The sequence below is a fragment of the Gymnodraco acuticeps genome, unplaced genomic scaffold (genome assembly GCF_902827175.1).
Source record: "Gymnodraco acuticeps unplaced genomic scaffold, fGymAcu1.1, whole genome shotgun sequence".
In the NCBI taxonomy this organism is placed as follows: Eukaryota; Metazoa; Chordata; class Actinopteri; order Perciformes; family Bathydraconidae; genus Gymnodraco; species Gymnodraco acuticeps.
The window spans coordinates 59,439-85,329 of record NW_022992149.1 but is presented as its reverse complement, the minus strand read 5'-3'; the positions used below and the strand labels follow the sequence as shown (position 1 = coordinate 85,329).

The following is a 25,891-nucleotide window of genomic DNA, read 5'->3' as shown; positions in this document are numbered from 1 at the left end:
ATCTTTTCTCATGTTTCTCATTGTGTTACATAAACTATGTTATTGTTCAACCTATCAAAACAAGAAATAAGAACGTTTTGACACCTATTAACAAATCTTTACATAGTTTATCATGTGCAGTGGAATTCATCCAGCCAGTGTAATTGGAGGCCATGTTATGCAACACCATGCATTGACTGTAACGTTATGAACTCTTGATGTTTGCAGTGGTAAGTCCATGACAGGATCAGCCAGTGTCCAGCATGGGTGCAACTGTTCCGAGGGGGAACCTTTCCATGCCTTGTCAAATACTATTTAGCACTAACCCTGGCACATAATCATTACTCTCTGCAGCACACATCAATGGAAGAGTAAATCAGGTTGATATCGAGCTCTGAGCATGTAATCGATGGGAAAAGTCTGCGTAGGCCTACTGTACCCATAGCTTTGAACGCATTTTGTGAGAGGTTATATTAACAGAACAAATTGTAGAAACATAAAATAGATGATATTTATCAATTTAATATATTCACTTTTTTGTGTCGATTAATTAATTAACCCAATTAATTGTATTTTCCATTATAGACAAAGTATGGTAGATTGTATACTCAAGGTGTTGTACTTAGCAAAGAACAATAAATAGGCTACTGCATGTGTTGTAGCTCTTAGAAAGAATGCATTTGAAAACCTATTAGAGTTAATACTGTGGAATATGTATCCCCTGGGATATTGTGCTATAGCATTCTAATGGCTACATCTATTGAAGTTTGAACAGACCATTATTGATCAAAGAGCCATGTCCTATAATACAAGTAGCTCACTTGCAAACTTATTATTTTATTTATTTAGCTTTCCAAATGTGCTGCTTAAAATGTGATTGCAATGCATTTCTTACACATACATGCATGTACTAATTTACCAGTGTAAATACACAAGAGGTATGTTGATGGTTGAGGATTTCATATCATTACACATTGATAGGATTGTTGCAATATCAAGACACAAACATAGAAAAAGAGTGACTCTTTGTACAAACCTCTGTTGTATTCCACAAGGTCTTTCTGTAAACTGCTCCATTTGTGTTTGTGTGTGTTGTGAGTTACTGAGGGAGTGGTTCACTTCACAGTGTGTGTGATTTAGCAGTTGAGCTAAAGAGTGAGTGTGTGAGTGTCTGTATGCGAGTCTGTGTGTCTGTCTATTAGCAAATAGGGAAGGTAGGGGGTACTCCACACCACCTAATCTAATGGGTTTTTCCTCCCATCTCTCTGCAGCAAATGAAATTACAGAGCTGTTATGGGTAGCATTCTCAGATTTCTCTTTCAATTGTTTTTCCCTCGCTCCCCTCCATGCATGCCAGTGGCTGAATCCCAAGCCAAAGAGACATCCTTTCATATAACATGTCCACATATTATCTACCAGCTTGCGAGACTGCAAGGGTGGGGACAGCAGACCAACTTCCGACCTTCCACCCTGATGCAGTCTAACACAGGAGCTTGATGTCATGTTGCTGGGCAACCGGAAAGGAGAATCTGCAGCATCACTCTTGATTTACTGGTCATTAAAATAGGCAATATGTAACCCCACCTGTTGTAATCAGTGGAGCTGTGTGCTGGTTCTAGTCCTACATTTCAAAGGACATTGGCTCTCTTAAACAGTTCACATTATAAACAATACTTTTTTTTACAGATAAAGAATCTTTTGAGTTTCTCTAAACAGTAATTTGTTGTCATGATGTCTTGAGTTATGTTGGCAAACATGTTCAGAAACAGCTCAATTGTACTGCTGGCTTGTCAGAAAACAACATGTGAGCCATACAGTACTGTGAGGGGGTGTGGCACAAACTGATAATCATATCATTGTGAGACAGTATGGCAGGAATAATCAGCACTTTACCATCATCTTCTTGTTTACTGCCTCCAGTATTCAACAGCCACAATAGGCAAAAGCGTTATTGGGCAGTAATGAATATTTCGACTGTTATTAATAATTAATAAAAATGTTCCACCCACTTAAGATGCTAATAGTTTCCGGTAGTAGCCACAAGGCACACTCAGAAACCAGATTCTAGCTTCTTGCAAAGATGTTTGGTATAAACATAGTGCTCACTGAAATGATAATATCATAAACCTGTTCATATGTTCACATCTGAAGCTCCCTTCTTGGCCTGGAGCAACTCAAATATTTGGAAGCTATTTTTACATATATTGTGTTTTCCTGTCACTAACTATGATTTGCTTAAAGTGCTTTGGATATCCCAAGAGATTCAAAAGATCAATGTAAGTTGAATCATTTAGGGTTTGAGTGCTCATTACAATTTACACATGAGATAGACACTGATAACTCCAACATTTTACAGCTTCTGAAATGAGCTAATGCTGATTGAGGTTTCGTAGTTATCAGCATTGTCATCAAGTTTATAAATGTAAAAGCTGATGCTAAATGCCTCTGATTTTGTTAGCACTTAAGATACAAATATTTTCAAAATGAAATCCTTCCATTAAACTGAAGGTAATCAAGACAGTCTGAAAACTACTGAATTATATTCAAAATAATTGTGAATCCTTTGTGATATCAAGGGCATTAGTTTACCAAACCAAGATTAGGTGAGTTGAAGTGCAGCATTGACTTCAAAGTGCTGAATATGTATGTAATGTATATGATACGTATAAACAATCACAATGAAAATCTCAACATAAGAAAATAAGTGTTTGGTAATTATATTTTAAAGAAATAAACTGGTGAGCTCTACATTTCTAATGAGACTTTTGAAAGATTGTTAGCACATCACATTAAACTAAAAAATGTCTTTGAAAAAAAAGGTCTTGGAGAAAATAGTAATAAAGTAGTTTTAAGCAGTACATTTTGTATGCAGGTACATGTTTTTTAGCTGAAAACTTCACCTCAAATATATAGACGACAATTAAGAAGTAAGCTATGCAGAAATGAAGATATTATTCTACACCAGCTCCATTGGTTTTCTGCATGTGTATAAAAGAGTGCATAGTTATAACTTTGAGGATATTTGACTTTAAATCCAACTCTAACACCTCTCACATTCAGCTCAAAAAGACAGAAACAGCAATACCAATGAAGGTCCTTGCATACATGAAACAATATATAAATGTATTTTATAAAAAGGAAGTTATGGAATGTTTTGGCATACTTGAGGTACATGTAATCTTTATTATTTTTGGCATTTCAGTTAAATGGGTTATAGCAGTGTCTTGCATGCATTTATTTATACACTACAAGCATTATGCATGATGGGAGATGTTACATTTTATGTAATCAAAACATTCTTTCGTTATGCATAAAGTATATTGTAAGTATTGAATGTTTTAATAACATGCAAAATATACTTATATTAATGGAAATATACTTTTACAACATGAGATGAAGTTGTGACAAAGTCCAGGGTAGTTGTCATGGCCTGGGAAGTACAACTGCAACCATACAATGTAATGTCCTTGAGACAATCATTCAGAATATTCTTAGCCGTCTTTCATCCAACTGATATTTATCATGATAAAGATTGAGAGGTAAACTGTGAAAAAACAGTTTAAAAAATAATACAAAAACATACAATATTAATAAATAATAAAATGAAGTTAAAGGTTGAAAAATAAAGTTAACCTTAAACAGCAAAGTCATAGAACATCAACATGATTTAAAAACATGGCTTTGTAATTATTTGAGGAATAATTAGTGTTCATTTAACAGTTTCCTTTGACCTTTTCCCCCTGCTAAAGGTGCAGCTTGCCTGTCTGCTAAAATACAGCAGATCATGGAGAACATTTGGTTTCATATCACAGGTGATAAATAGTAGTTCTTCAATACATTCCATACATTATAACCATTACATCAAGGTCCATTGTAAAAAAACAACTAGGAAAGAAAGGAGACACAACGAGGAAATGGAAGACACATGAAGGAGAATATTTGAAATGATGCAGCTGTCCTACAAATAGACATGATCACAGATAAACTCGTCATGGAGCAAACTGTCAGAGAGTTGTGGTTCAGCAAGGTCATTCATACAGAGGGTCATTTAGAGTGTGTACACAGCAAATGCTTGTTATATTTTTTGCCTTAAAAAAGCAAACATTGTTTTTTGATACAATCTGTTTATACTAGTAACATTTTAAATGGTACATCGCTAGCATATAGCCGGCTGAGATTAAGTATTTGAATGATGATTAAATAAATATGAATGTGCAAAATATTCCTGCCATGCGTCATGGCTTGGACTCTGATAAACACCATTGATGCACAGGGCTGGAGTTGTTTGGACTGTAGGCTTAACTCACAAATAAAAAAATCCATTTGCATTGCATCAAGCATGATTGACGTGGATATAACACGATGGAAATAGTGTGCTACACTGATGGAGAAACATTCATGCAGGTCTACATTTCTAGTCAAATGCAGCGAATCTGACTTTGTGTCTTGGATTTCCAGTGGTGGTATCAGCAAGCAAGGCTAGCCTTATTGCCCCTGAAAGAACAACCCCTTTTGAAAAGTAAAAACATTTATAAAAAGTCAACAAAGCAAACCATTACATCTAAAATAATAAGAGCCGTTATAATATGTTTTTCCTGCTTGAAAAAAAAGATAGTTACATGTAAGTAATACAACTTTCAGTGATATAACAATAATTCAAGACACTGGATAGTAGAACTGCAATATAATAAAGTCAAAGCATGAACTAATGTGTCTTTCTGAACACTTAGCCAAAGGCATCCTTTGCACCTAGAACACGGCCAATTGGTCCCACTAAAGCCTAAATGAGCCACCAAACTTTAGACTCAAGTAAGCATGGTCGGTTTGGCATATAGTTATCTTTTAAAAGAGGGAGTCCAATGGAGGTCTTTCAAAGTTTGTAAACATGTTTGTCCTTAATTAAAATGTCTTTTGTTGGCATCCTCCAGAATTCCTTCACTATTGCTTCTCTGACATGCTTTGCCCTCAACCTCCTTTTCACTTTTGTTCTTTTTCATATTTGTGTCTTCCATTTGAAGTCACACTTGTTACATGAAGGCTGAAGGGCGCTGCTGAAGGTGTCAGTTCACTTTTATTCGGCGCTTAGAAATGTCTTGCGAGTTTGTCGGTGACAACACATCCTCTTTGTCAATGGTGTGTTCCATCCCTTTGAATGTTACACCAGATTCGTTTGAGGGCTTCATGAAAACACGGCTCCTTGCCATAATTTCTGTATGCTCTCTGGATTGACACGGCTGATGTTGTCCTCCTGTTTTGCGACGGAGGTTGGTAGTGATTGGATTCATAGGAAACTTTGGAAGGATTGGAGGCCATGAAGCGCTCCTCCTCTGCCCCCTTTAGGATGTCCATCTCCCCACCTTCACCAAGAACACGTTTTGTGAATGCAAACAGAATGTCCAGGCAGTGAATGCGTTCACCATTCACCATGGGTAGATCCATAGAGATCAGCTACCATCTTGTTAGCGCAGGGTATACGTAACGGTGGGTCCAGAGCATCTGCAAATTCTGAAAGCTTTTTGTACTCCATGAACTGTGTTGCATGAGGATCAAACCTTTTCCCAGACCTCGTAATAACGTTTCAAAATCATCCTCACTTAGTGGGTCGGCGCTCTCCTCAGTGGCCACACGAAGTTTTTCCAGGTATAACAGCAATGTACATATTTATCACAACCAGGAAACAGATGATGAGTAGCTCACAAAGAAGGCGATGCCCCACAGGGGGATTTCCACAGTCTCCCTTAATATCACTGCCAGGATGCTCTGTGGAATGTCACAATCATCTTCATGTTGTTGAGAATGGGCGCAAGAAGGCCATCCCACCCTGCTGAGGTGGTGATTCTGGAACAAACAGATCATGCTGTTGGCAAATGTCTCAAAATTGAAAAGGTCATCAATGGCCTGCTTCCTTCTTGACGTAAGCGAAGTTGACATGCCGAAGATAGCATAGATAAACATCACCAAAAAGAGCAAGAGACCAATGTTGAACAAGGCAGGAAGTGACATCATCTAAGGCAACAAGAGTGTGCGAATTCCTTTGGCACTTTTAATAAGGCGGAGCACACGGCCAATCCGAGCCATCGGATGACTCTGAACAAGGTTGCGAAACAAATACTCTCTATCAGTTCCGAGAGACACATTCCTGGGGAAAGACGAGCAAACATATTAAACCCAACTGTAAGCAATACACACTTAAACTGAAAATTAATAATGGTTTTAATTTATTTGAGCAGTGCTGTGAATAGAGGCGATTCATACCGATGATTGACAGGATGACGACGATGATGAAGTCAAATACATTCCAACCATTTGTGAAGTAGTATTGGCGAAGCGCGCTCATCTTCAACAAACCACTCTCCAGTAAAAGATAAACGACTATTAGATTGATCCAGTAAAGAAACTAGTTTTTTTGTCTTCTTGACTGGTCTTCAGTTTCTACAATCATGGTTACCATATTAAGCCATATTAGAACCATTTATTAAAATACGAATGCTTGTTTGTGGTGAAGTCAAAGACATATCCTGATTTGGTTCTGAAATAGACATAAAGTGGACAAAACTTGTTTTTAAGTGCCATGAAACAAGATCACAGTTTTGTAATACAGATTAGACGCAGACTGCATTATAGTCTACGTTACTGATGGTCTAGGAATAGGCTTTTTGTGGTTCTTTGACCCCAGCTTTTTCATGGCATTGTAGTAGTATTTCTTCTGTTCTTCAGTCATGAAGATGGCTTTGAACCTCCAAAGTAAATAAAGAATATGAAGCATGTTCAATTATAGCAAAGGTGATAAGGAGACACTGCAGGACATAGATTCATGTTTTTTCCCATTTTTTGAATGTCAATCAGAATATCAAGTGAAAATATCCATATTCGTTTAGATACTTATCTTTTTCTTTTGCTGATTGAAGTTGTCTATGATGACACCAATGAAGAGATTGAGAGCGAAGAAGGCTCCAAATATGATGAAAACAACAAAAAAACCAGTACATGTTCAGGCTTGTACTCATAATCTGGTTGTTCATCCTATAAAAGGGACAGGAAATTGAGACATTAGTACTTAAAAGTTATAATCCTTAAAATTGTAATGTCATTTGGAAACTGGTGCTAGCCGTAAATACAATATAATACTACAGCTTATACTCCTAGATAAGACCTGAAGTACTTGTTTACAGTCAAGCCAAACAAACTCATGTTGTTGTAGTAATAAAGAATTAAGTCAAGGATAACTGCAACTGTCTGATTTTCCACACGGTAGTTTCACTTGTGATGTGTGCTCACAATGTGTTGGATGGATTATTTTGAAAGTTTCAAACAACACCAAGGTACATGGCGTGGAGTAGGTCAAAATACTATTTGTGATCCAGCAACTTGTTGTGTAGTTTACAGAGAGAGATAATCACATGGTTTGATTTCAAACTTAAACCTAAGTGTTGTGATATTGGGTGGGATTAATTATCAGTGAGATAATGGAACAAACAGCATGAGTGCAACATTAAAATGTGATTACCTTGCTTCGAGAGTCCACAGCAAGCATACATGATTTCCATCCAGCTCCCTTGACATGTAGCCTTTATAGAAATGAACAATTTCCAAACAAAAGTATTTCTCACCTTACAAATCACTTCTTGATATCCACCAAACAGCAAAAAGACATTGGCAAGATTACATCAACTATTTTTTCTATGATCAGTTACTTACCACTTGCCAGCAATGCAAGGTATCCCATTCCAACATTGTCGAAGTTGACTTTGTGGATCTTCCAACGAGCATCGTTCATGTCGTCACAGTCTGACTTGTTTGCCACCTTTGATATAGGGAACTCTTCATTTGTGGTTTTGTTGACACAATAGCCGAACTTCCCCGCAAATAAGTTTACTCCCATGATGCTGAAGATGAGCCAGAAGATGAGACAAACCAGCAGCACATTGAAGATGGAAGGAATTGCTCCAAGCAGGGCATTGACCACCACCTGCACACCAAAAAATCAACATAGCCCAGGATGTACTGTAGATTTAATGAAAATCTAAAAAACAATGATAACTGCGATAAGGTGGGAACAAAATAGGTATGAGATTGATGTTGTGTTATGTATCTAAAGGTTGTTTAAGTGCGTTACCACTACATTTTAGAGAAGAAACCGGAAACTTTTTATAGAGGCAATGTAATGTCAAATGATTAGCTTACTAGCAAAAACATGTAAAACGCTTGTGAATATGTCATATTAAAGAACAATGAAATTGTAATGTATATTTGACACATAAATAGCTGCTTTTGCCAGTAAGAAAGCTACCACTGGAGATCATCTTAACAGTACTCTGAAAAGCAGAACAATACAACATGAAAGCAACTAATCATTCATACTAGGCTACATTGATTTAGCAGCCGTAAACCCTCCCCCTTTTGGTTACATACGTTGTCCACCCCTGTTTAGACCAGGTTGCGTTGCACAGCAACATATTGTAAGGGGGTGAGAAGTCACAGCAGACATGGCCTCACACAACAGAAAAGTCTGACATTAGCTTAGCATTGTTAGCCTTAGCTTAGCATAAAGATGGAAAAAGGTTAGATACAGTAAGCCTGGCTCAATCCAAAATAAAAAATCCACCTACAACCATCTCAAAAAGCTCACTCATTAACATGCTGCCATACTTTTTAAGCCTTTTTAGTGACTCCAGGAATTCAATGCTCCTAGACCAAAAGGCGAGGAGAAGAGATGCGTTTTGAGGCCGGACTGGAATAGTGTGAGGGACTCTGAGTCACGGAGGGAATTCCAGAGTCTGGGATCTGGATCATGGATCATTATGCCACTCTCTGCCACTGCCGGTGCAAGTCTGCAGTCAGTAAGATGGTGACAGACAAAGATAAATCAAGGGAATCTTTACCCTCATGCCGTCAAAACCGAGACAGGGCTCTCAGTGGCCTCAGAGCTCGAAGGGTTCTCAGAGACTTGATGGCACCAAGTTCAGAATATCCCATGGCATTGGCTACCATACTGACCACTGAGACCTAAAACACAAACAGATGTTAATAAAAAGAAGCTAAGAATATTTTAAGTAAGTTAATGTGGCATTCTGTGTAAGAAGATCTGTTTCAACTTTACATTGACAATGAGGAAGTCTAGCCAGCACCAGGCATTTGTAAAATACTTGGCATATCCATAGGCCACCCACTTCAGTAACATCTCCAGAATGAAGATGTAGGTGAAGATTTTGTCCGCAAACTTCCAAACATCGTTTTAATGGTCTTCCTCTGCTCAATGTAGATGTCCTCAAATGCCTGATCATGGAAAAAATGGGCCAGTGAGTAATTCATTCTAAAAAGGAATCAGACAAAAATAAATACATCTTAAAAATCTAAACCTTACTTTGCAGAGTAAGGTTTTTTAAACACAAATATTTTTCATGTTAAATAAAAGAAAAAAGGTAAACAAAATGCCTCTTTAAACTCAGCACTTTTTAAAATCTAATGCCGGACGTGATGCCTAACACAATATGTTAATACATAGGAGCAGTCAGTCAAATCAGTTGTTCAAAAATAACCATGGTATGTTTTTCCCGCTCATGCTCTTCCCAGTGCTCCACTGCTGAGCAGGACATGAACATGATGAAGCTCTCAAACCAGTTTGTGCTCCACGATCCGGAGGAAACAAGTCTTTCTAAGCGTCCACCACACCTTCCACCAGCCCACTTCCACTTTTACTTGACAACACTGGTACTTTCGCACCACACCCTGAGTATGGAGAAAGAGAAGATGGCAAATCACCTGTTTAATATTGTGTATAAGCATAAACAGTGCTGGGTAAAGTGGTGGTTTTATAGTAGTATTTACTGTCAGGAAAGCAGGCATCAGGTTCAGGCAAAATTCTCTCAGATTCAAAGTCCACAGACTCTACTCCCTCCCCGCCTGGCAAACCGTCTATTGTTACTCCCCCTCGAGGAGCTGACCTGGGTCATCATCTTCCAAAATCTGCGGACGAAGCAGAATCAAACCGTGTTGGATATAGCAAACATAACAGAGCCATGGCAAAGGTAAGGGACTGACATACTGAGAACATGTCTCTCGATGCTCCCCCATATCTCTTCAAAATTAAGTTATTTTCATACACAAAAACCCCATCAAATTCAAAGAGAGATTGAATTAGTATACATGAGGATTTCACATCATGCATGAGGATTTTTGGCATATGTTTGATATGTATTTTCTGTGTTTTGTTTATATTAGGAATAAAATATGTAAGCATTAGAGCACTGACTGCCTCATTCTGACTTGTTTCACCCATTAAATGTTTGCTAAGCCAAGAGACGTACGAAATATTTAAAAAATGAAATATAAAAAAATATATAGTACATTTGAGAGTGGCAGCCTGTCGGTGTTGTACGGGTAGCATGGTCCTTCAGCCTGCTGTTATATGGACTTTCTACAGGGTGTGTCTCCCACAGACATACGCTGGCCAGATGAGAACAGCTTAGCTTGAATGCCCCTTCCTAGAGAATGCAGAGCACTGGCTGTCCTGGGACCAGCTAATGCAGTGCAGGCAATGATGTAAGCATGTTACTGAGATGGACTGTGAGCATTAAAGTCAATGTGTTGATGTTGTGTGCTTTAATGCATCAATATGCTTCTGTCAAAGTGCTTCAGCAAAATTACGAGTAATCAGTGGAACATTATGTTCATGTTTTTTTAAGTAAAATTGCTTGTTTTAAATATCTATTGAAAGCGTGTCAGCAGAAAGCCTTTGTATGTTGTGCGTCTAAACCACATATCCTGTTGGGTAATTTACACTCTTGTGTATTTGATGTCAAGATTCAAAGTCCAAGTTTGTCAAACCCCGACAAACAAATAAAAGACGTAAAGCAAACCATAGAGTCAAGAATAAAGGAGAAACTTCATTGCATAAGTAATTCTCTACAAAAATGGTCTTATGGAGATTTGTATTATTACAAATTTCAAGGGGAAAAAAAGTATGTCAAAGAAAAATAGGTGGTCTGTTAAAATGTTTACTGGATGATTACTGTAGTGTAAATGATGTACACAATCTCCATAATGATTGCAACAAAGTCTTATTTAACCTTTGGAACATCTGTTAAGCAGCAAGCAAGCAGTAGCAACTCAAAATATTGCAAGCTCAGACGAAGGTTGAATAAGTACATTTACAATGCAAATAAAACGTGGGTAACAATAATCATAAACTGGACAGTGTATTTCTTTTTTCTATTGCACTGTGAGCTTTCTTTCAATGCAAAGCACACAGCACCCTTAAGAGGAGGATTCGGCTTCCAAGCACTCAGGCCTAAATGGCACATAATGCAATCTACACACTGGTATTTTCCTGTCTATATGGACTCTCCCCATTAAAGGACCAAAGGATTTAGTATCTTCAGGGGGAAACACCCACATCACACGCACATACCATTGCCATGGACTGGGGGCAAAGTGCTTCAACGGGACTACTGCGACGAATCATGCCACAACCAATAGTGAAATTCTCTTTCATCCATTACACATCCTAAACATTATTTGTATAGGACTTATTTCTAACAGTTGAAAGCACCTTTGATCATACCAATCGCGCCAACTTCACAACCAGAACATCCTTACCTCAGTGCAGCCTACTATATCAGATGAGAGACTGCTGAAGCTCCTCTGTGTTGAGGTTTTCAAAGTCTGACTTCTCCAGAGCAATAGGAACAGTGACAGTCAGACTAGGGTTGTGAATGAAAGACATAATGGAATCATTCACTCTTGCTACTGACTATGTACTTGTCTCCATTTTTGTCCACTCCGGTCACATCTCCATTTCCATTCTTAGAAAAGTCTTTGATGGTATGGTTGGGGGACACCATTTGGCCCTAAAGGTTTGTGGGAGCTCATCTCAGGGTTTTGTCTTCACCCTTCCTTTTCTTCTTCCTCCTGAGACAGACACTATTGCAGCTGCTTCGAAGCAGGGACTTGACGAAGGCAATGCCATTGTGAATCCTTCCAATGGCAACCTGCAACTTGTTCATGTCCGTGTCGTCGTCTACCCCCGCGAGGTTATCCAGAACTGAATGAACTCAGCAGCGGGCCAGGAACAGATTCAGCAACTAACAAAAATGACATAACTTCACTGTAAGATTGCATTTCATGTTTTAGACATTGTACTTTATGATAACAACAGAACACGAGTATTTATAAAATAGTTAATTGTTAAGGTTGGGCTCATTAATTGACCATAAGAGATGAAAATGTACCACAAGGTTTCCAATAACCAAGACCATCATGTAGACAATGATGCACTTGGGTTGTCCCAGCCACCTCCATACAGTCCCAATGGTTTCTATCCACTCTCCACAAAGCACTCGGAAACACAATGAGAAATGAATGGAAGAAGTCGTTCATGTGCCAACGGGGCAGAATGCAGTTTTCAGAGATATTTACACACACCAGTCCTTGTATTGTTTTCCAAACAGTTGCATGCCCACAACTGCAAAATGAAGACGATAATGGCCAGCACCAGCGTCAGATTGCCCAAAGCCCCACTGAATTGCCAATTATCTTGATTTAGTGTGTTAAGAGTGGGCCATGATTTAGCCAACTTGAATACTCTCATCTACAAAAGAAAAGAAAAACAAATTATTTCGTATCTATCAGCAAACAACTGCTACTGAACATGACTTTGGCAAATGTACGTTATACTCACCAATCTGAATGATCTCAGAATAGACATGCCATTCACGTTTTCCAAGCCCAGCTCCATCAAGCTCAAACTGACAATGATTGAATCAAAAATATTCCATTTCTCCTGGAAAGTAATAGTATGGGTCCATAGCAATGCTCTTGAAGACCATTTCTGCCGTTGAAGATGCTAGTAAAAATCTTTATTAAAGCAAGAATCAGAAATGCTGACTATAATAAACATGAAACCCATTTAGCAAAAAGTGTGTTCTTACAATTCACTCTCAGTCCACTCCACCAAATTTCCCCACAGACAGCATTTTGATGAAATTGGGAAGCATTGGATAATGCTCCATGGCCATAAACAATGTGTTGAGCACAATGCAGATGGTGATGGTTAGGTCCGTGAAGGGGTCCATCACAACTAGTTTAACCTTCCTCTTGATCCTCAAACCATCTCGGACAACACTCCCAGATGAGGAAAGTGTTGGCAAAAATTGTACCACCAAGGAGGACACTTCTGCCTCAACTCTTCAAGCTCTGATAAAACACAAGTAATGGTTCAACCGAAAAATATGTTTTAATCTGCTGCATCATTTTTTATTTTCGATTATGCAAGACAAATCCAGCTAGGACACTTATGCCATTGTCTACAATGCTTACCTTCCACTGTGCTAGTTATGACACTGGCTGTACTGAGAGCTCTCTGTCTAGCCTCTGGGCCACTCAAGGAAGTCAATACACTCATGGTCTGCTCCTCCACCCGGTCTGTATTCTGTGTCAGTGGTGTCAGCCTGAGGATACAAACAATTGTTACGGATGCACTGTGTTAGAGAACTGGATTGAAATGCATATAAAGTGGCTGAAAAAATAATATACAAATGAAACATTGAAAAAAATGTAGGAAAATTTGAATGTCCAAGTTATGCTTTGTAATTGTCATTCCTGACCACAGAAAACGGCATGAACAGTTGAAGTGAGTCAAGCATTCACGAAAGCTTTTAGCTCTAAGAAGGGTATTGGGAAGCCTTGTGAAAGGCTACAGTTCATCCATTAAGATTTTGCGCCACGGTTTCACAGATTACCACTGCTAGGACAGTGAAATGCTACTTTTAGAAAACAAACTTTTCAGTAAAACAACAATTGCTGAAATGATCATGAACTTTGGAATGATGTTCTACTGAAACAGCATCCTGATTCCTACACATGAGGGTATTTGATACAGGCAGTAAAATGGTAACAACAACAACAAAGATGGAGTTATGGGCTATAGGCAAATGAAGTAGGGCCACTGGGATAGAGAACCCCTTTCTTACGTGGTCTCCTGTGAAGGCCATATCTACCGTCACTTTGGGCAGAAGTAGCTCCACAGGTGACAGTGGGTGTGAATTCCCACCCCACAGAGACACAACCCCATTGCAGTCTACGAGCTGTGCTTGATCCCATTTGGTGGAAGTAGGAGATGTGACAAGAAGCTGCATTGGTCATACTGCTGCTGCGTCGGATCACTAGTCCGGGGAATAAACAAATGAGCCACCTGTCGACCTCTTAGCGGTGTCCTCAAAAATTTGCTTGTTCATCGTCATCAGCAAATTCATTTTCTGAGCTCACGTCCTGCGCTTGGCTTCGGAAAACTGACAATGCTGGTCCCTACATTCCGTCTGGATGAGAACATGGGTCCACGAAAACTCAGAAAGGACTAGAAGAGAAAGATATTCTTATCATCTTATCATAATAAGATAAATTCTGATCATAAAATAATTAAAGATGACATCGCAATGACCACAATGTCATATGTTGTAAATGGCATAAAACGGTGTGAGAAACAAAAAATGCCTTATGATAATGAGAAGGTTGACGATGTTCTAAATTATGCTTTGAGGACTTACAAGGAAACTGCCAAAATTAAAAATACATGTTGGTGATGAGCACAGTAAGGATCATGAAGATGATGAAGAGATGAAGATTAGGATCATCATGATGCTGATGAGAGTTTTGACAGTGATGCTTGATGATGGTAATGATGACTGAAGATGATGAGGATGAGGATGATGATGGTGAGGATTGTGATGATTGAAAAATCACCCATATTTTTACGAAAAATGACAAAAATTCTCGAGGAAAAAAAAGCATATTATTTCGTGGGAATGTGAAGACAATAAAAATTGCATCTTGATAATGATTCAAATGAATAACAATGTAAGAAGTTGATCAAGAAATAGAAGATGATTATGATGATGAAAATGACAATGCCAAAGGTGATGGGAAAAGAAATGTCATTGTGAAAGCAGGGAATTAATCGTTGCATTGGGCTCACAACATGTACGAAAGTAATCACAGATGTATAAGAAACTAAAGCAAGATCAGTAAATGTTGACAATATTATGTATATATTGAGTAACACATTCTTAATATTGTAAAAATCCAACACAACGTTAGAATTCCTCACAACTATCTGTGGCTGTAATGTAAGCTTGGCAATCTCATTATCAATTCATTAGCTTCTACTGCCTGTCATTCAGTTTGAGCTCTGCAAAGAGCTTGACAAAAGCCGGCAAGTCTTCCTGTTGACAAAGTTAGACATATCTGCCATTTAATTACAAAAAACATTTATCACAGACTTGCATCTTATCAATTCTGATGAATATTCTTTCAAAATATGGCCACTGGAGCACTGTTATTTTCTGACAGGCTCTATAAGTCAATATTTCATACTGAAATACAATCTTTTTTTTATTGAATTGTACAATTCAGGCCAGTATAACTTGATGGGACTGTAAAAAAGTTTTTAATTGTACTAGTATTGATTGGTGCAGAATAACCGCATTGAAGATACATGTAGAAGTAAAATTAATGGAAAGAACAATGCATAAATCGGGCTTTAGGGTTGAAAAAGGACATAATAACCTGAAAGCAGGGCAACAGTTCACATCACATCGGTTAGCTAATATCGCTGTTTCATTAGACAATCTTACTGGCAGATATACTGAACCTGATGCGTGGGTGAGCATTTCATGTCATAGTTGAAGCTGGTTTGCATCCACAGAGAAGCGGCAGCGACCTTTCTTAATACTGTCCTGCGACTCGGATTTAGAGACCTTCTTGTCATCCCCTTTGCCATCATCCTGCCTTTTTTCCCTTCTGTTGCGTCTCTCTTTGGCGCTTTTTTGAGCTGAGCTTAGAGTCAGAAGAGCTCTCCGGGCCACTGGGTTTATCACTGGCCTCGCCTCTCTCTGCAGCCTCTGCAGTTGCTGCTGCCTAGAAGAGAAGTGTGGACAAATGGGGTAAACACATGGAATAGATCTTTGTGAATCATATGTTGTTCAGGTATTAATGACACTGTGTCATAAAAAGTGTTCAACTGCATGTAGAAGTTTTCCATTGTAAGTGAGAACCAAACATATTCATAGGAATGCACTATAACTGGGTCGCAGCTTTTTCCATGTAAACTAAGACTCATAACAGCAAATGTTAACCACAATGGAAACACGGCTATAAAAACAACGTTAGAACCCTCAGCTGTCTTTTGTAAAAACAAATACCTAGTGATAAAAGTAAGATTCATTCCAACTTTATTTAGTTTACTTGAAATCCGTCATTTGACATTAATATTTGGGACATTCGATCGCCCTGTACCTGAGCATCCTCTTGCTGCCGTTTCAGCTGCTCTATCATGGCATTAACTCTGCCTCCTTCTCCTTCGCCTCCTTTATGGTGGCTTGGCTCTGCTCCTCGTAGGCCACTAGCTACTACAGCCAAGATCAGGTTGATCAGATAAAAGGAACCGAGGAAAATCACCAGCACAAAAAAGAACATGTAGGGCTTCCCAGCTGCTCGCAATGTCTGGAAGAAAAAATAAAAACAATGTTGTGGTACACTTATTTAATATAGTTATTCAAATGAATTGACCTTGTTATCTTGTATTTCCTAATTCAATATGTTTCTGCTCTCTACTATCTGCCGTAAGTTTTAGTTATGATTATCATTATGATGTTATGTGGATAGGTCAAAGCAGCATACTTTATGTAGATGTCTCTGTCCCTCCCTTTTACTTGTCTGTGGCCAATATCATTTGAAATATTTAAAATGATCATAAACATTTATAGAAAATATAACTTCAACCACATTCTCATGAGTAAAAACACCTGATTTGTTTTCATACATTAAATAAATTAGATTGAATACCCTGTTAAAACGTGCTAAAGTTAAGCCAAATGGAGTGTAATAAGTGTTCCATATTATGACCAATAACACTGCCATAAAAAAAAAGCTTTTTGAAACTACAAAGCTGGTCATGTCAACCAAGTACACAAAGTGCAGTGTTGTATTACTGTTTGCTTTACTTGCTGATACTACAATGTTAAGCCCATTCAGTGGACATCTATTTACCTTCAGTCCCATTCAAGTTGTGTTTGCCTGAGTTTACAGTTGGCTCATCTTTGTTCCTTCTGACCAAGATGCACCTGCACTATTTAGAGGTTTGTTTGAACACTATTAATACCAATATTGTATGTAATGTGAGAATGCTTTGTCTTTTTTACTGAGCCCTTCCACAGAAGGCACTGCCCTTTTTTGTATTTGAAGAAGCAGACGGTAAAAATACAGCATCCTCCAACACCAACGAGGTCAAACATTTCAACAACCTGCCATGTGTTACTCACAGGGTCACTGAGAAACTAAACGACCAAGGAAGACTATATTGGCATATCAAATTACCTTCATAAAGCGCTACAACATAGTCAAAACTAGGCTAAATTAGGAGTTAACCTGGATGTTATCATTGACTTTAAGCAATTCAACACAGCTGTTATAATACCTGGGCTCAATCATTTAAGGATTAAACAGAAAAACACTGAAGTGTCAGGTTATCAGTATTAGCCTTACAACTTTTTTAATCCAAGCAGGAAATTAGAGAACATTAAACACTTGAATAGAAAGACATTTGCCAAATTCTACACGGTTATCTTTATACAAGCTGCAGCAATGAGGCAACAATAGGCTGTATGTGTATCCATACATGTTTTCTGCAGATGACACTCTGCTTTATTAACCCATCAAATATTTTATTATCCTGCAATAACCTCAGGGTCAGTTTTTCCCTGTTTCATGTGAGGTCACAGTCTTTAAACATTATATTGTCTACGCAAAATAATTATAATATTAAAAGCTTAGTGTAGCTTGTTATAATCATATAAGAACAAACAAACGTATATATGTGCATTCATAAGCCATTCTGAAGACACTGATTCTGGAAAAAGATTGTTCACATATAAATTAAATTCCTTAAACAATCCTCTCCTCCAATCTGCGCTCCTTCAGAACGTTAGCATGTGCCAGATGTTCCCTCTCGCTTACACTGCCTTATCTTTAAACATCCATCGTACTTCCCCTCGCCCGGCTGGAATAATGATGTGTGACTTGATCTGAGCCACTCTGTTTGTTTCCCATTTTCAGAGCCAGGGTTGTGTATGAACACAAGAATGAATACCATATTTTTCAGTGTATAAACAGAAATGACAACAAGCTAACCAAGAGGAGATCTTTACTGAATTTGACCAAATTATTTGAAGTGAAAATCATCTATGCTTGCATGACTTATGTATTATATGACTTCAAAACATCCAATCGTTATAATTACAGGGCCTACCTGCTGGTAAAGAGTCTCCCAGTAATCCTGTGTCATCAGTCTAAACAGAGAGAGAAAGGCCCAACCAAAGGAGTCAAAACTGGTGTAATTATAGTCTGGATTGCTTCCTGCTTTTGCGCAATGGAACCCCTCTGGGCAGTGCCTGCAAAAAAACAAAGAGTCCATAAAGCTCAGAAGAAATGCAAACACAGATGCATCAAACAGCACAAAGATTATCTACATGATGTTGTATCCAGTCTTCTTGTGCTTGGGTATACACTTACCCAGCTGCACTGCTAAATCCACAAAGCAATGCATCTTTTTTACCTGGAAGGATATAGTAAAAACCTGATGGGGCAAGAAGGAAAATCAGACTTTTTTGTCAGCAGTGGTTGGAAAAAAGCGGTTGGAAAAAAGCCCAAGATAGACACATATTATATGTGAGTACACCTCTACAATCCGCAATTAATAATATCTAATAATAATGTCAACATTGGGCTGGAGGTGTCCATTCAAGTCTAAAAGCCTCACAAATTTGGAATAATTTTAAATGGGGGGGGGTTGTATTTAATTGCATATATTGAAAAGGTGTACTCTAAATAGGTGTTGACTATTGAAATAAAACACATGTATAATTATATTGAGTGGTTATAATTGTATATCTACTGATTTATCCTTTACTTAAAGTGAAATACTCACGCTTATCTCGCAGGTAATCAGCCTCTGAGAAACTGCCATACTCTGTTTCAGTCATATTGGTCTTATTATATAATGTAACATTATAGTCCCGGACACACTTGTGTTTTAAATTGCCCATAAACAGTTGTAGTCCTACGAGGGCGAAGACGCTCAAGCAGAAGACGGTGAGAATCATCACATTGGCGAGCTTCTTCACTGACTGGAACAATGCACCAACAATGGTTTTCAGGCCTGCCAGATAAAGAATCACTTGTTATTTCCAGTAGGCAATTAAAAAGCACTGTGAAAATTAAAAGTAGTCATGTGCAAACAAGGAGGCATCTCTCATGTCAAAAACTAGCACCTAATCTGTTGTGTTGGAGATGTAGGTGTGTTGTGCTAGTAGCAGCTAATGTAGGCTCAAACCTAATCTATAAGGCAGATTTAAACTCCCTTCTTGTAAACTCCTCTACCAATTATTTTTAATTTAATTTCCAAGGTCTGTCATCAGCTCCAATGCTGATCCAATTACTCGGGGTAGTTCATAAAACGTAATATTTTTGTCGTCACAAAGGCATTTTCTTTTCACATGTTCTGTAGTACTCTAAAATTACTGTTTTCAGACATTGATGTGTAGAATCGGTACATATTTAAAGTATACATATATTCTTCCCTTTGTTTCCACTATCATTTAAGCATCATCTATAATGAGGTAAAGATTATTAATAAAATATTATGTTTTAATAGCAAACACAAATACTTAAGCAACTCCTTTTGAATATAATTTGTCCTACTTTGGTTACTCATGACGGGTTTATGCATCAAGTATCAATGTGGCAATCAGAGGATCATGCATGTTAGTGATAATGTGCATGCAACAATCATGGGACACACCCACACATATAACATGACACTATGTCTTCATTAACCACATGCAAAGAGGAGCAAATGGCTGTCAATGAATAGTGCAATAAACATAAAAAGCAGCTTGTTCATAAATGGCAACGATATCACAGAGATCTAGGAAAACACAAAGGAACATTAAATATGTTATGTTGCTGCTTAAGATTCCTGATTTTAGTGGTAAATTACAATGAGCAAGAGAATCAAACAGCTGAATTTAGAAATGGATCCACCAGAGACCCCTGGGATTACTTCAGTGTTTTTAGGATTGAGAATGTTCAGATTGCTTAAAGAACTCTGTGAGAATCCGACATACATGTCATAACAGTAGCAGGAGAGGAGGTTACTGGAGGACAGCTGGAGAAAATCATGCAAGAGGCTAACTTACATGCACTTGCTCCTGCTGCTTACCTGGGATTACCGAAATAGCTTTAAATGCTCTCAGCACTCTGAATGTGCGAAGAGCTGAAAAGTTGCCTAGGGTTACAACCTCTGTTACATACCTGCAGAGAAACATATAATTACTATGGAGAATTGCCTGGGTCAACAAAACACATTGAAGCCTGCAATGCTTAATAGATACACTACATGAGTATATTTAAATACATTATCAGGAGAAGCAGTCAAACAGTATACACTGTGGCATGCACATTAGTGAAGGTACAATGACAATGAGGCCACTGTGATGATGAATAAAGGGAAAGCCTGATGATATTCTATATTGTTTATTATTGCCAACAAATTACAGGAAAAGTCATAAACCAACAATTTCCTTGGTGCCTCCATTGTTCTACAAAGACTATTACAAAAACATAAATATGCCACATTGTTGCACTATTTTCTTCCATTATCGCATATATGCACTCAACATGTGTTATTTAACCTTTGTAAATAGTGCAACAGACGGTGTAGTAAAATCCGAAGGTATAAAAAAGGTTATTATTTTGTGTTTTGTTGGCAATATATAAAATATGGAATGATACTAGCTGTCCCTTAAAGACCTAAAACACGTATTATGAACAAGTGAAACATAAAACTACTCACGCCAACACAATGACACTAAAATCCAGCCAGTTCCAGGGATCTCTTAGAAACGTGAACTTCCCAATACAGAACCCTCGGGCTAAGATTTTTATGAGGGATTCAAGTGTATAGATTGCAGTAAATGTGTATCTGTTAGAACAAAATGTAGTTGTTAATGTAGATTGCATTTTCATATTGATATACACCAGTATGTGATTCAAATAGTAGTTCATTGGGAACTTACTCTACATTCTTTGCCCACTCAGGCAGATGGCTCCGTGTCATATATGCACAGTTGGCGAGGATAGTGCACATGATCACGATATTAAATAACTTGCAGGCATGTTGTCAAGGAAATCACTTATATTGTTGGGGAATTAACACATTTTGTCATCATAATTTCATGCAAGGTGCAAATGATTCAGGGATATAGCTTAGTAACCACAGACTTAGTGAGGGCTAAACATAAAAATGATTCACGCTTATCAGAATGACATCTTGATGAAAGGATATGAATGTACCAAAATCCAAATTGATATTCTTCTAATAGGGTTGAAAGGACTCAGGAGGTACAAGGCAGAATCGGCGTTGAAGCGGAAGAGACAATTTCCTCTGTTTAATACTATGAAAGTCTGACGGAAAAAGAGAAATATGTATAAAATAACCAAAAATGAGTAACAGTTCGTATCAACATATATTCCTTACAAATACTTATCAAATTCTGTACATTGCTGATCAACCTAATATCAATATTTTCTATTAGCTTGGTCTTCCTGTCATCTATTATTCACAGCCTATGGGTATATACCAACACTGCCATGATAACAGCTGCATGCAATGATAGAGACAAGAATCCTCATTTCTAATGCAATGATAGAGACAGTAATAAACCAACAAGAAAAACCCACATGTTGAAACAATTAATACAAAAATGTAAACGAGCGTCCTTAGGTTTAACACTTAAGTTTGAAATCAAGCCAACCTACTTTATGATTCATGTAGTATGGATCCAGGTCCTCCAGCGGTGTCGACACCATGCCTTTAGGAGTGTCCCCATACAGGAGAGGGAGTGATTTGCCCGCTTCCAGGTCACGGTTGGGCTTGATGTCATTCTCATCGTTGCGTTTTTTCTTCTCTTTCTTTGGTTTCTTGGCGTTCTCCTCTGTGATACGTTTCTCGATTACTTTGAGGTACTCACGACTAAAGGGGCGGAAGCTGTCTGGACCTGGTGGTACAAGCAGCTGTGCCATCTTTTCATCCTGTGCCTTCAGAGTGAACAGCTAGCCTCCAACATGAGAAAGGCCTAAGGGGTCTGGACAGAAAGGGAGATCTGATTAGAGGTGGACGAGTAATATCTGACATGTAATGGCACTTTATTGGAAACAAATAGTTGAAACTATTTTTGGCAGCACATTTCTATCGTCAGGTTGGAACTGCTTTAAATGGCGAGGACAGGAAAGTGGGTGTCTCTGATCCTTGTCCAGAGATCATCAGTTCAGGAAGTGGAAGGCTATAATGAGCCTAGAGATGGCTGACATACACATAAATTCCTGCCAGCTATGGTAAAATTAGATCTAATTATCTGCTCCTCGGTAGATAAAATTAAGATTTGACATGACAATGATCAATTCCAGGTGAGGTTCTTGCTCCTCTCCTCCATCGCTCAAATTGAAAAGAGTCCACTTTTCCCCAGAGCACTGAGATAGAGAGGAGGGAGGAATAGATCCATCGTACTAATAGGCCTGACTGCTAAGATGTGTTAGGCAGGCCTATGCGGTATAAAATATGAATGCACTACAGACTGCACTGCATCTCTCTGTGCCCTGCCATGGACAGATTTTGCCCAATCTTAATGTAATAGTGAAAGAGAACACTTCCAAACGTTGAGTCTGTGATGCTAAAAATCAATCACAAACACACAGGTCAATCCACTGCCCACAGCACTAGTTTGTACAGTATGTGTGATGTAATTGCAACAACAACAGGAGGTCTACTGTAACTGCTAAACATTTTTTCTGATTGACAGTATATGATTGTGCAAATCGGGTTTATACCAAGAGAAACAGTACGGACACACTTGGATATATTCATAAGAGATTAAAGAAATCAGGTAACTACTGATTTAAATTGGATTTTAAATCAAAGGAATTTGGTATTGAACAAGATAAGCATCTTGACTATCAACACTATGAACACTGCCATTTGTTGTTGAAAGATATACCCTGTTTGCATTGACCACACATATACTGTAAATATTGGCATCAGTTATGCTGTCATCTCTGGACAGAAAGACCACACTGCTGGGTTAGATGCAGTAAGTGCAAATGCAAGTTCAAAGCGTTTGTTACAACTACCCTTATTATTTATATCATATATAACATGTCATTGTGACCGTCCATGAATTTGACTTGTGGCATTAATTTTAAAATATGACTTGTACTCATTGTCATTATGGACAAATGTCTAGACCTGGTATGGTCACTTTAAATGATATATATTATATAAAAACAAACACAAACCCACCACAGCAATAAAGGGCTGGACATTGCTTCCAGGCATTTTAGAGACCAAACAATTCGGAATCAAGTGCACTTAACCTATCTATGATTATCTTAAAAACACAACTCTTTATAACTATAACTAAGCATATAAATATTTAGAGGAATGCAATATGGTCTTGTTAAAATTGAATTAATAAACAAGAAAAATACAAACTTCTTGTAGCTTTTGATGTTCAAGCAACAAGGTCAACCTGCAGCGACTAACCTCTATAGAGGTATGCATCCTTCTGTCAATCGGCTCCCAACTCATTACACACAACTTGAGATATGAGCTGCCACTTTGAAGCTTCAAATAGGCCCACTTGAATTTATCTGCAACTTGTCAGCATCTTGACCCTGTGCCGTCTAACCTAAAATGGATACATTAGATTCCCTCAACTCTCACTGGAACATAATGTCATCACATTAGTTTGGTGTTGCTATTCCTCATACCTTTAACTCCTTCCTGCTGATGAGCGTTAAGTGATGACTGACCTTGGCCTTAAGCCACCGGATAGAAAAGCACAGTTTAAATATTGCATGCTCATTTAAAATATGTCTTTAATTGACCTCAAAGTGCTTCTTATTTCTTAGATTAGGTAAGAGATCATTTGTGGCATCCTTTATTGTAGAGTAACACTACTATAGCAATCTGACAGATATCAAGGCCACATTTTCATTGGCATTAAATGGACTTAAATTGTTGCTTATGGCTGTACAGTTCCAAAACCTGAATGTGTCGCTGCCTTTAGACTTTTGCCAAAATCTTTAAATTGATGATTGAAGGCAGAGTTTATACCAGCCTGTGAGCTACAAGTATGAGAAAACACAGACAAGCAGACCTTTACAAAGGTCAACAAAATGACATAAGGACGGTTTAATGCAATATTCCAGGGGAATCAGTCTCTTTGTATTTTCCAATAGCTTAGTCATAGCTACTGTTACCTTAAAGTATTTTTTCACAAGAAAAACCTGTGGGGCCGGGGGCTTGGGACTTATGGTTAAAGAATAGGTTCACATTTTAAGGCAAAACAGACATGTCTAAATGTATATAGAAAAAGTTGAAGATTGGTGATGTCATTTTCTATCATCAATATTTATCATTGCTGAGCTGCAGTTGAATATTCTAACATAATATCATTTCTTTAATGTGTATCACTCCATACTAATAGGACCATCACTTGGCAGGATAGGCATTTTTAACACAGACAATCACGGTGCATTTTGAATAATAAACAAGGGATTGCTACATGATCAGCACAAACAATTGCAGCTACCTATATGTTCATAAGTCATGTGAGTGTCTTTTATTTAGACGATTTTACGGTTATAAACATTCCATTTGTTTTGGTCAATCCTCAGCTGCTGTAATGCTGACCACCTGAACAAGCCTACAACTGAGCTGAGGAGTTGCCACACAAACTTGACAATTTGAGTGACTTTAGCAGACTTAATGAGCATTATGATGCCTAACCTGCAACATGCCTGTATACTGAGTGATCACAGTTCAGTATCTGTGGGCTCCTAGGGGACCAACACACTAACAGCTCTTAAGTGCTCACAACTAATGCTTGCTGGTGCCTCTTACAGACTATCAGGCATTACATCTCGCTCCTTCAGGGCGTTGGCAAAATAGCTGATGATGGGCAGTCATCTTAAAAATGTTATGGAATATATTCACATGTGTACAGGCTTTCCGTATGTGTAAGTGTGTGTACAGTCTGGATAGAAAGAAAACAGGACAGCCCAATCTCTAATTGACAGGAATCTAATCTAATGATGTTGACAGTCATGCAAGCAGGAAGTCGTCTAAGATGGAGTGTGTGGGCTAATAGTTACTGCCATACCCATTAACTTCTGTAACATATTGTAGCACATCATTTGCACTCTAGCTTTTGTCCATGAAGTACAAGAGATCAATCACCGTTTTTCCCATACAGGCCTTCAACACATAATAACATAATTTGATAGAATGAGATTTTCCGAGGTTGCATCACATTGTCAAGACTGATACCCCTCAGACTTATTTTTTAAAATAAAGACATCACAAATGTTTTCTTAATTATTGTATAATTGTTTTGCATTTCTTTTTTTTAATAAATCTATGTGCTGTGTGTTAATGTAGATAGATACATAGATTATTAGATATATATATAGATATAGATAATTAGTTAGATAGATAGATATACCCTTATTCTAGTTTCCCCCCAGCTACAGACTTCTATAACTAATTTACAGCAATACATTTTTCATAAATGATTAACACAAATAGAAAAAGCACTTTAAAACCACTGTAGAGATTATGTTTACTTACCATCAGTTTTTCATCATCGACAGGTGAAAAATAAGAGCAGCGTGGAAAAGCTTAAAAGTGAAACAATGTTGTTTAAAATGAACCTGCCCGTCCGTTACAAGTGTTTTGACGCTCCTCCTGACGCAGAACTGCTAATTTCCACTAAAACTCTGAGAGAGAAAGAGAGAGTGTGTT

General features: G+C 38.0%; 1 protein-coding gene across 1 annotated transcript; it reads right to left on the bottom strand.

Annotated features, from left to right (window-relative positions):
- Positions 1 to 3,142: 3,142 nt before the first annotated feature.
- On the bottom strand, positions 3,143 to 25,891 carry scn1laa (sodium channel, voltage-gated, type I-like, alpha). Its single transcript, XM_034203952.1, is given in 58 exon segments — positions 3,143 to 5,229; positions 5,232 to 5,258; positions 5,260 to 5,427; positions 5,429 to 5,533; positions 5,535 to 5,555; positions 5,557 to 5,619; positions 5,621 to 5,750; positions 5,752 to 5,816; positions 5,818 to 6,056; positions 6,059 to 6,118; positions 6,235 to 6,474; positions 6,477 to 6,534; positions 6,614 to 6,708; positions 6,862 to 6,958; positions 6,961 to 7,002; positions 7,487 to 7,507; positions 7,509 to 7,547; positions 7,652 to 7,948; positions 8,862 to 8,876; positions 8,878 to 8,985; positions 9,080 to 9,208; positions 9,211 to 9,255; positions 9,561 to 9,602; positions 9,604 to 9,715; positions 9,816 to 9,935; positions 11,570 to 11,616; positions 11,618 to 11,725; positions 11,727 to 12,062; positions 12,210 to 12,323; positions 12,325 to 12,404; positions 12,407 to 12,451; positions 12,454 to 12,568; positions 12,659 to 12,766; positions 12,768 to 12,823; positions 12,932 to 13,085; positions 13,087 to 13,128; positions 13,130 to 13,173; positions 13,297 to 13,357; positions 13,359 to 13,427; positions 13,983 to 14,065; positions 14,068 to 14,170; positions 14,206 to 14,265; positions 14,267 to 14,332; positions 15,626 to 15,658; positions 15,660 to 15,800; positions 15,802 to 15,891; positions 16,270 to 16,316; positions 16,319 to 16,376; positions 16,378 to 16,476; positions 18,281 to 18,422; positions 18,544 to 18,607; positions 18,959 to 19,189; positions 20,252 to 20,343; positions 20,885 to 21,013; positions 21,108 to 21,197; positions 21,377 to 21,495; positions 21,850 to 22,175; positions 25,718 to 25,891. Coding segments are annotated over 57 exon segments (5,901 nt in total). The 5' UTR covers positions 22,114 to 22,175; positions 25,718 to 25,891; the 3' UTR covers positions 3,143 to 4,956.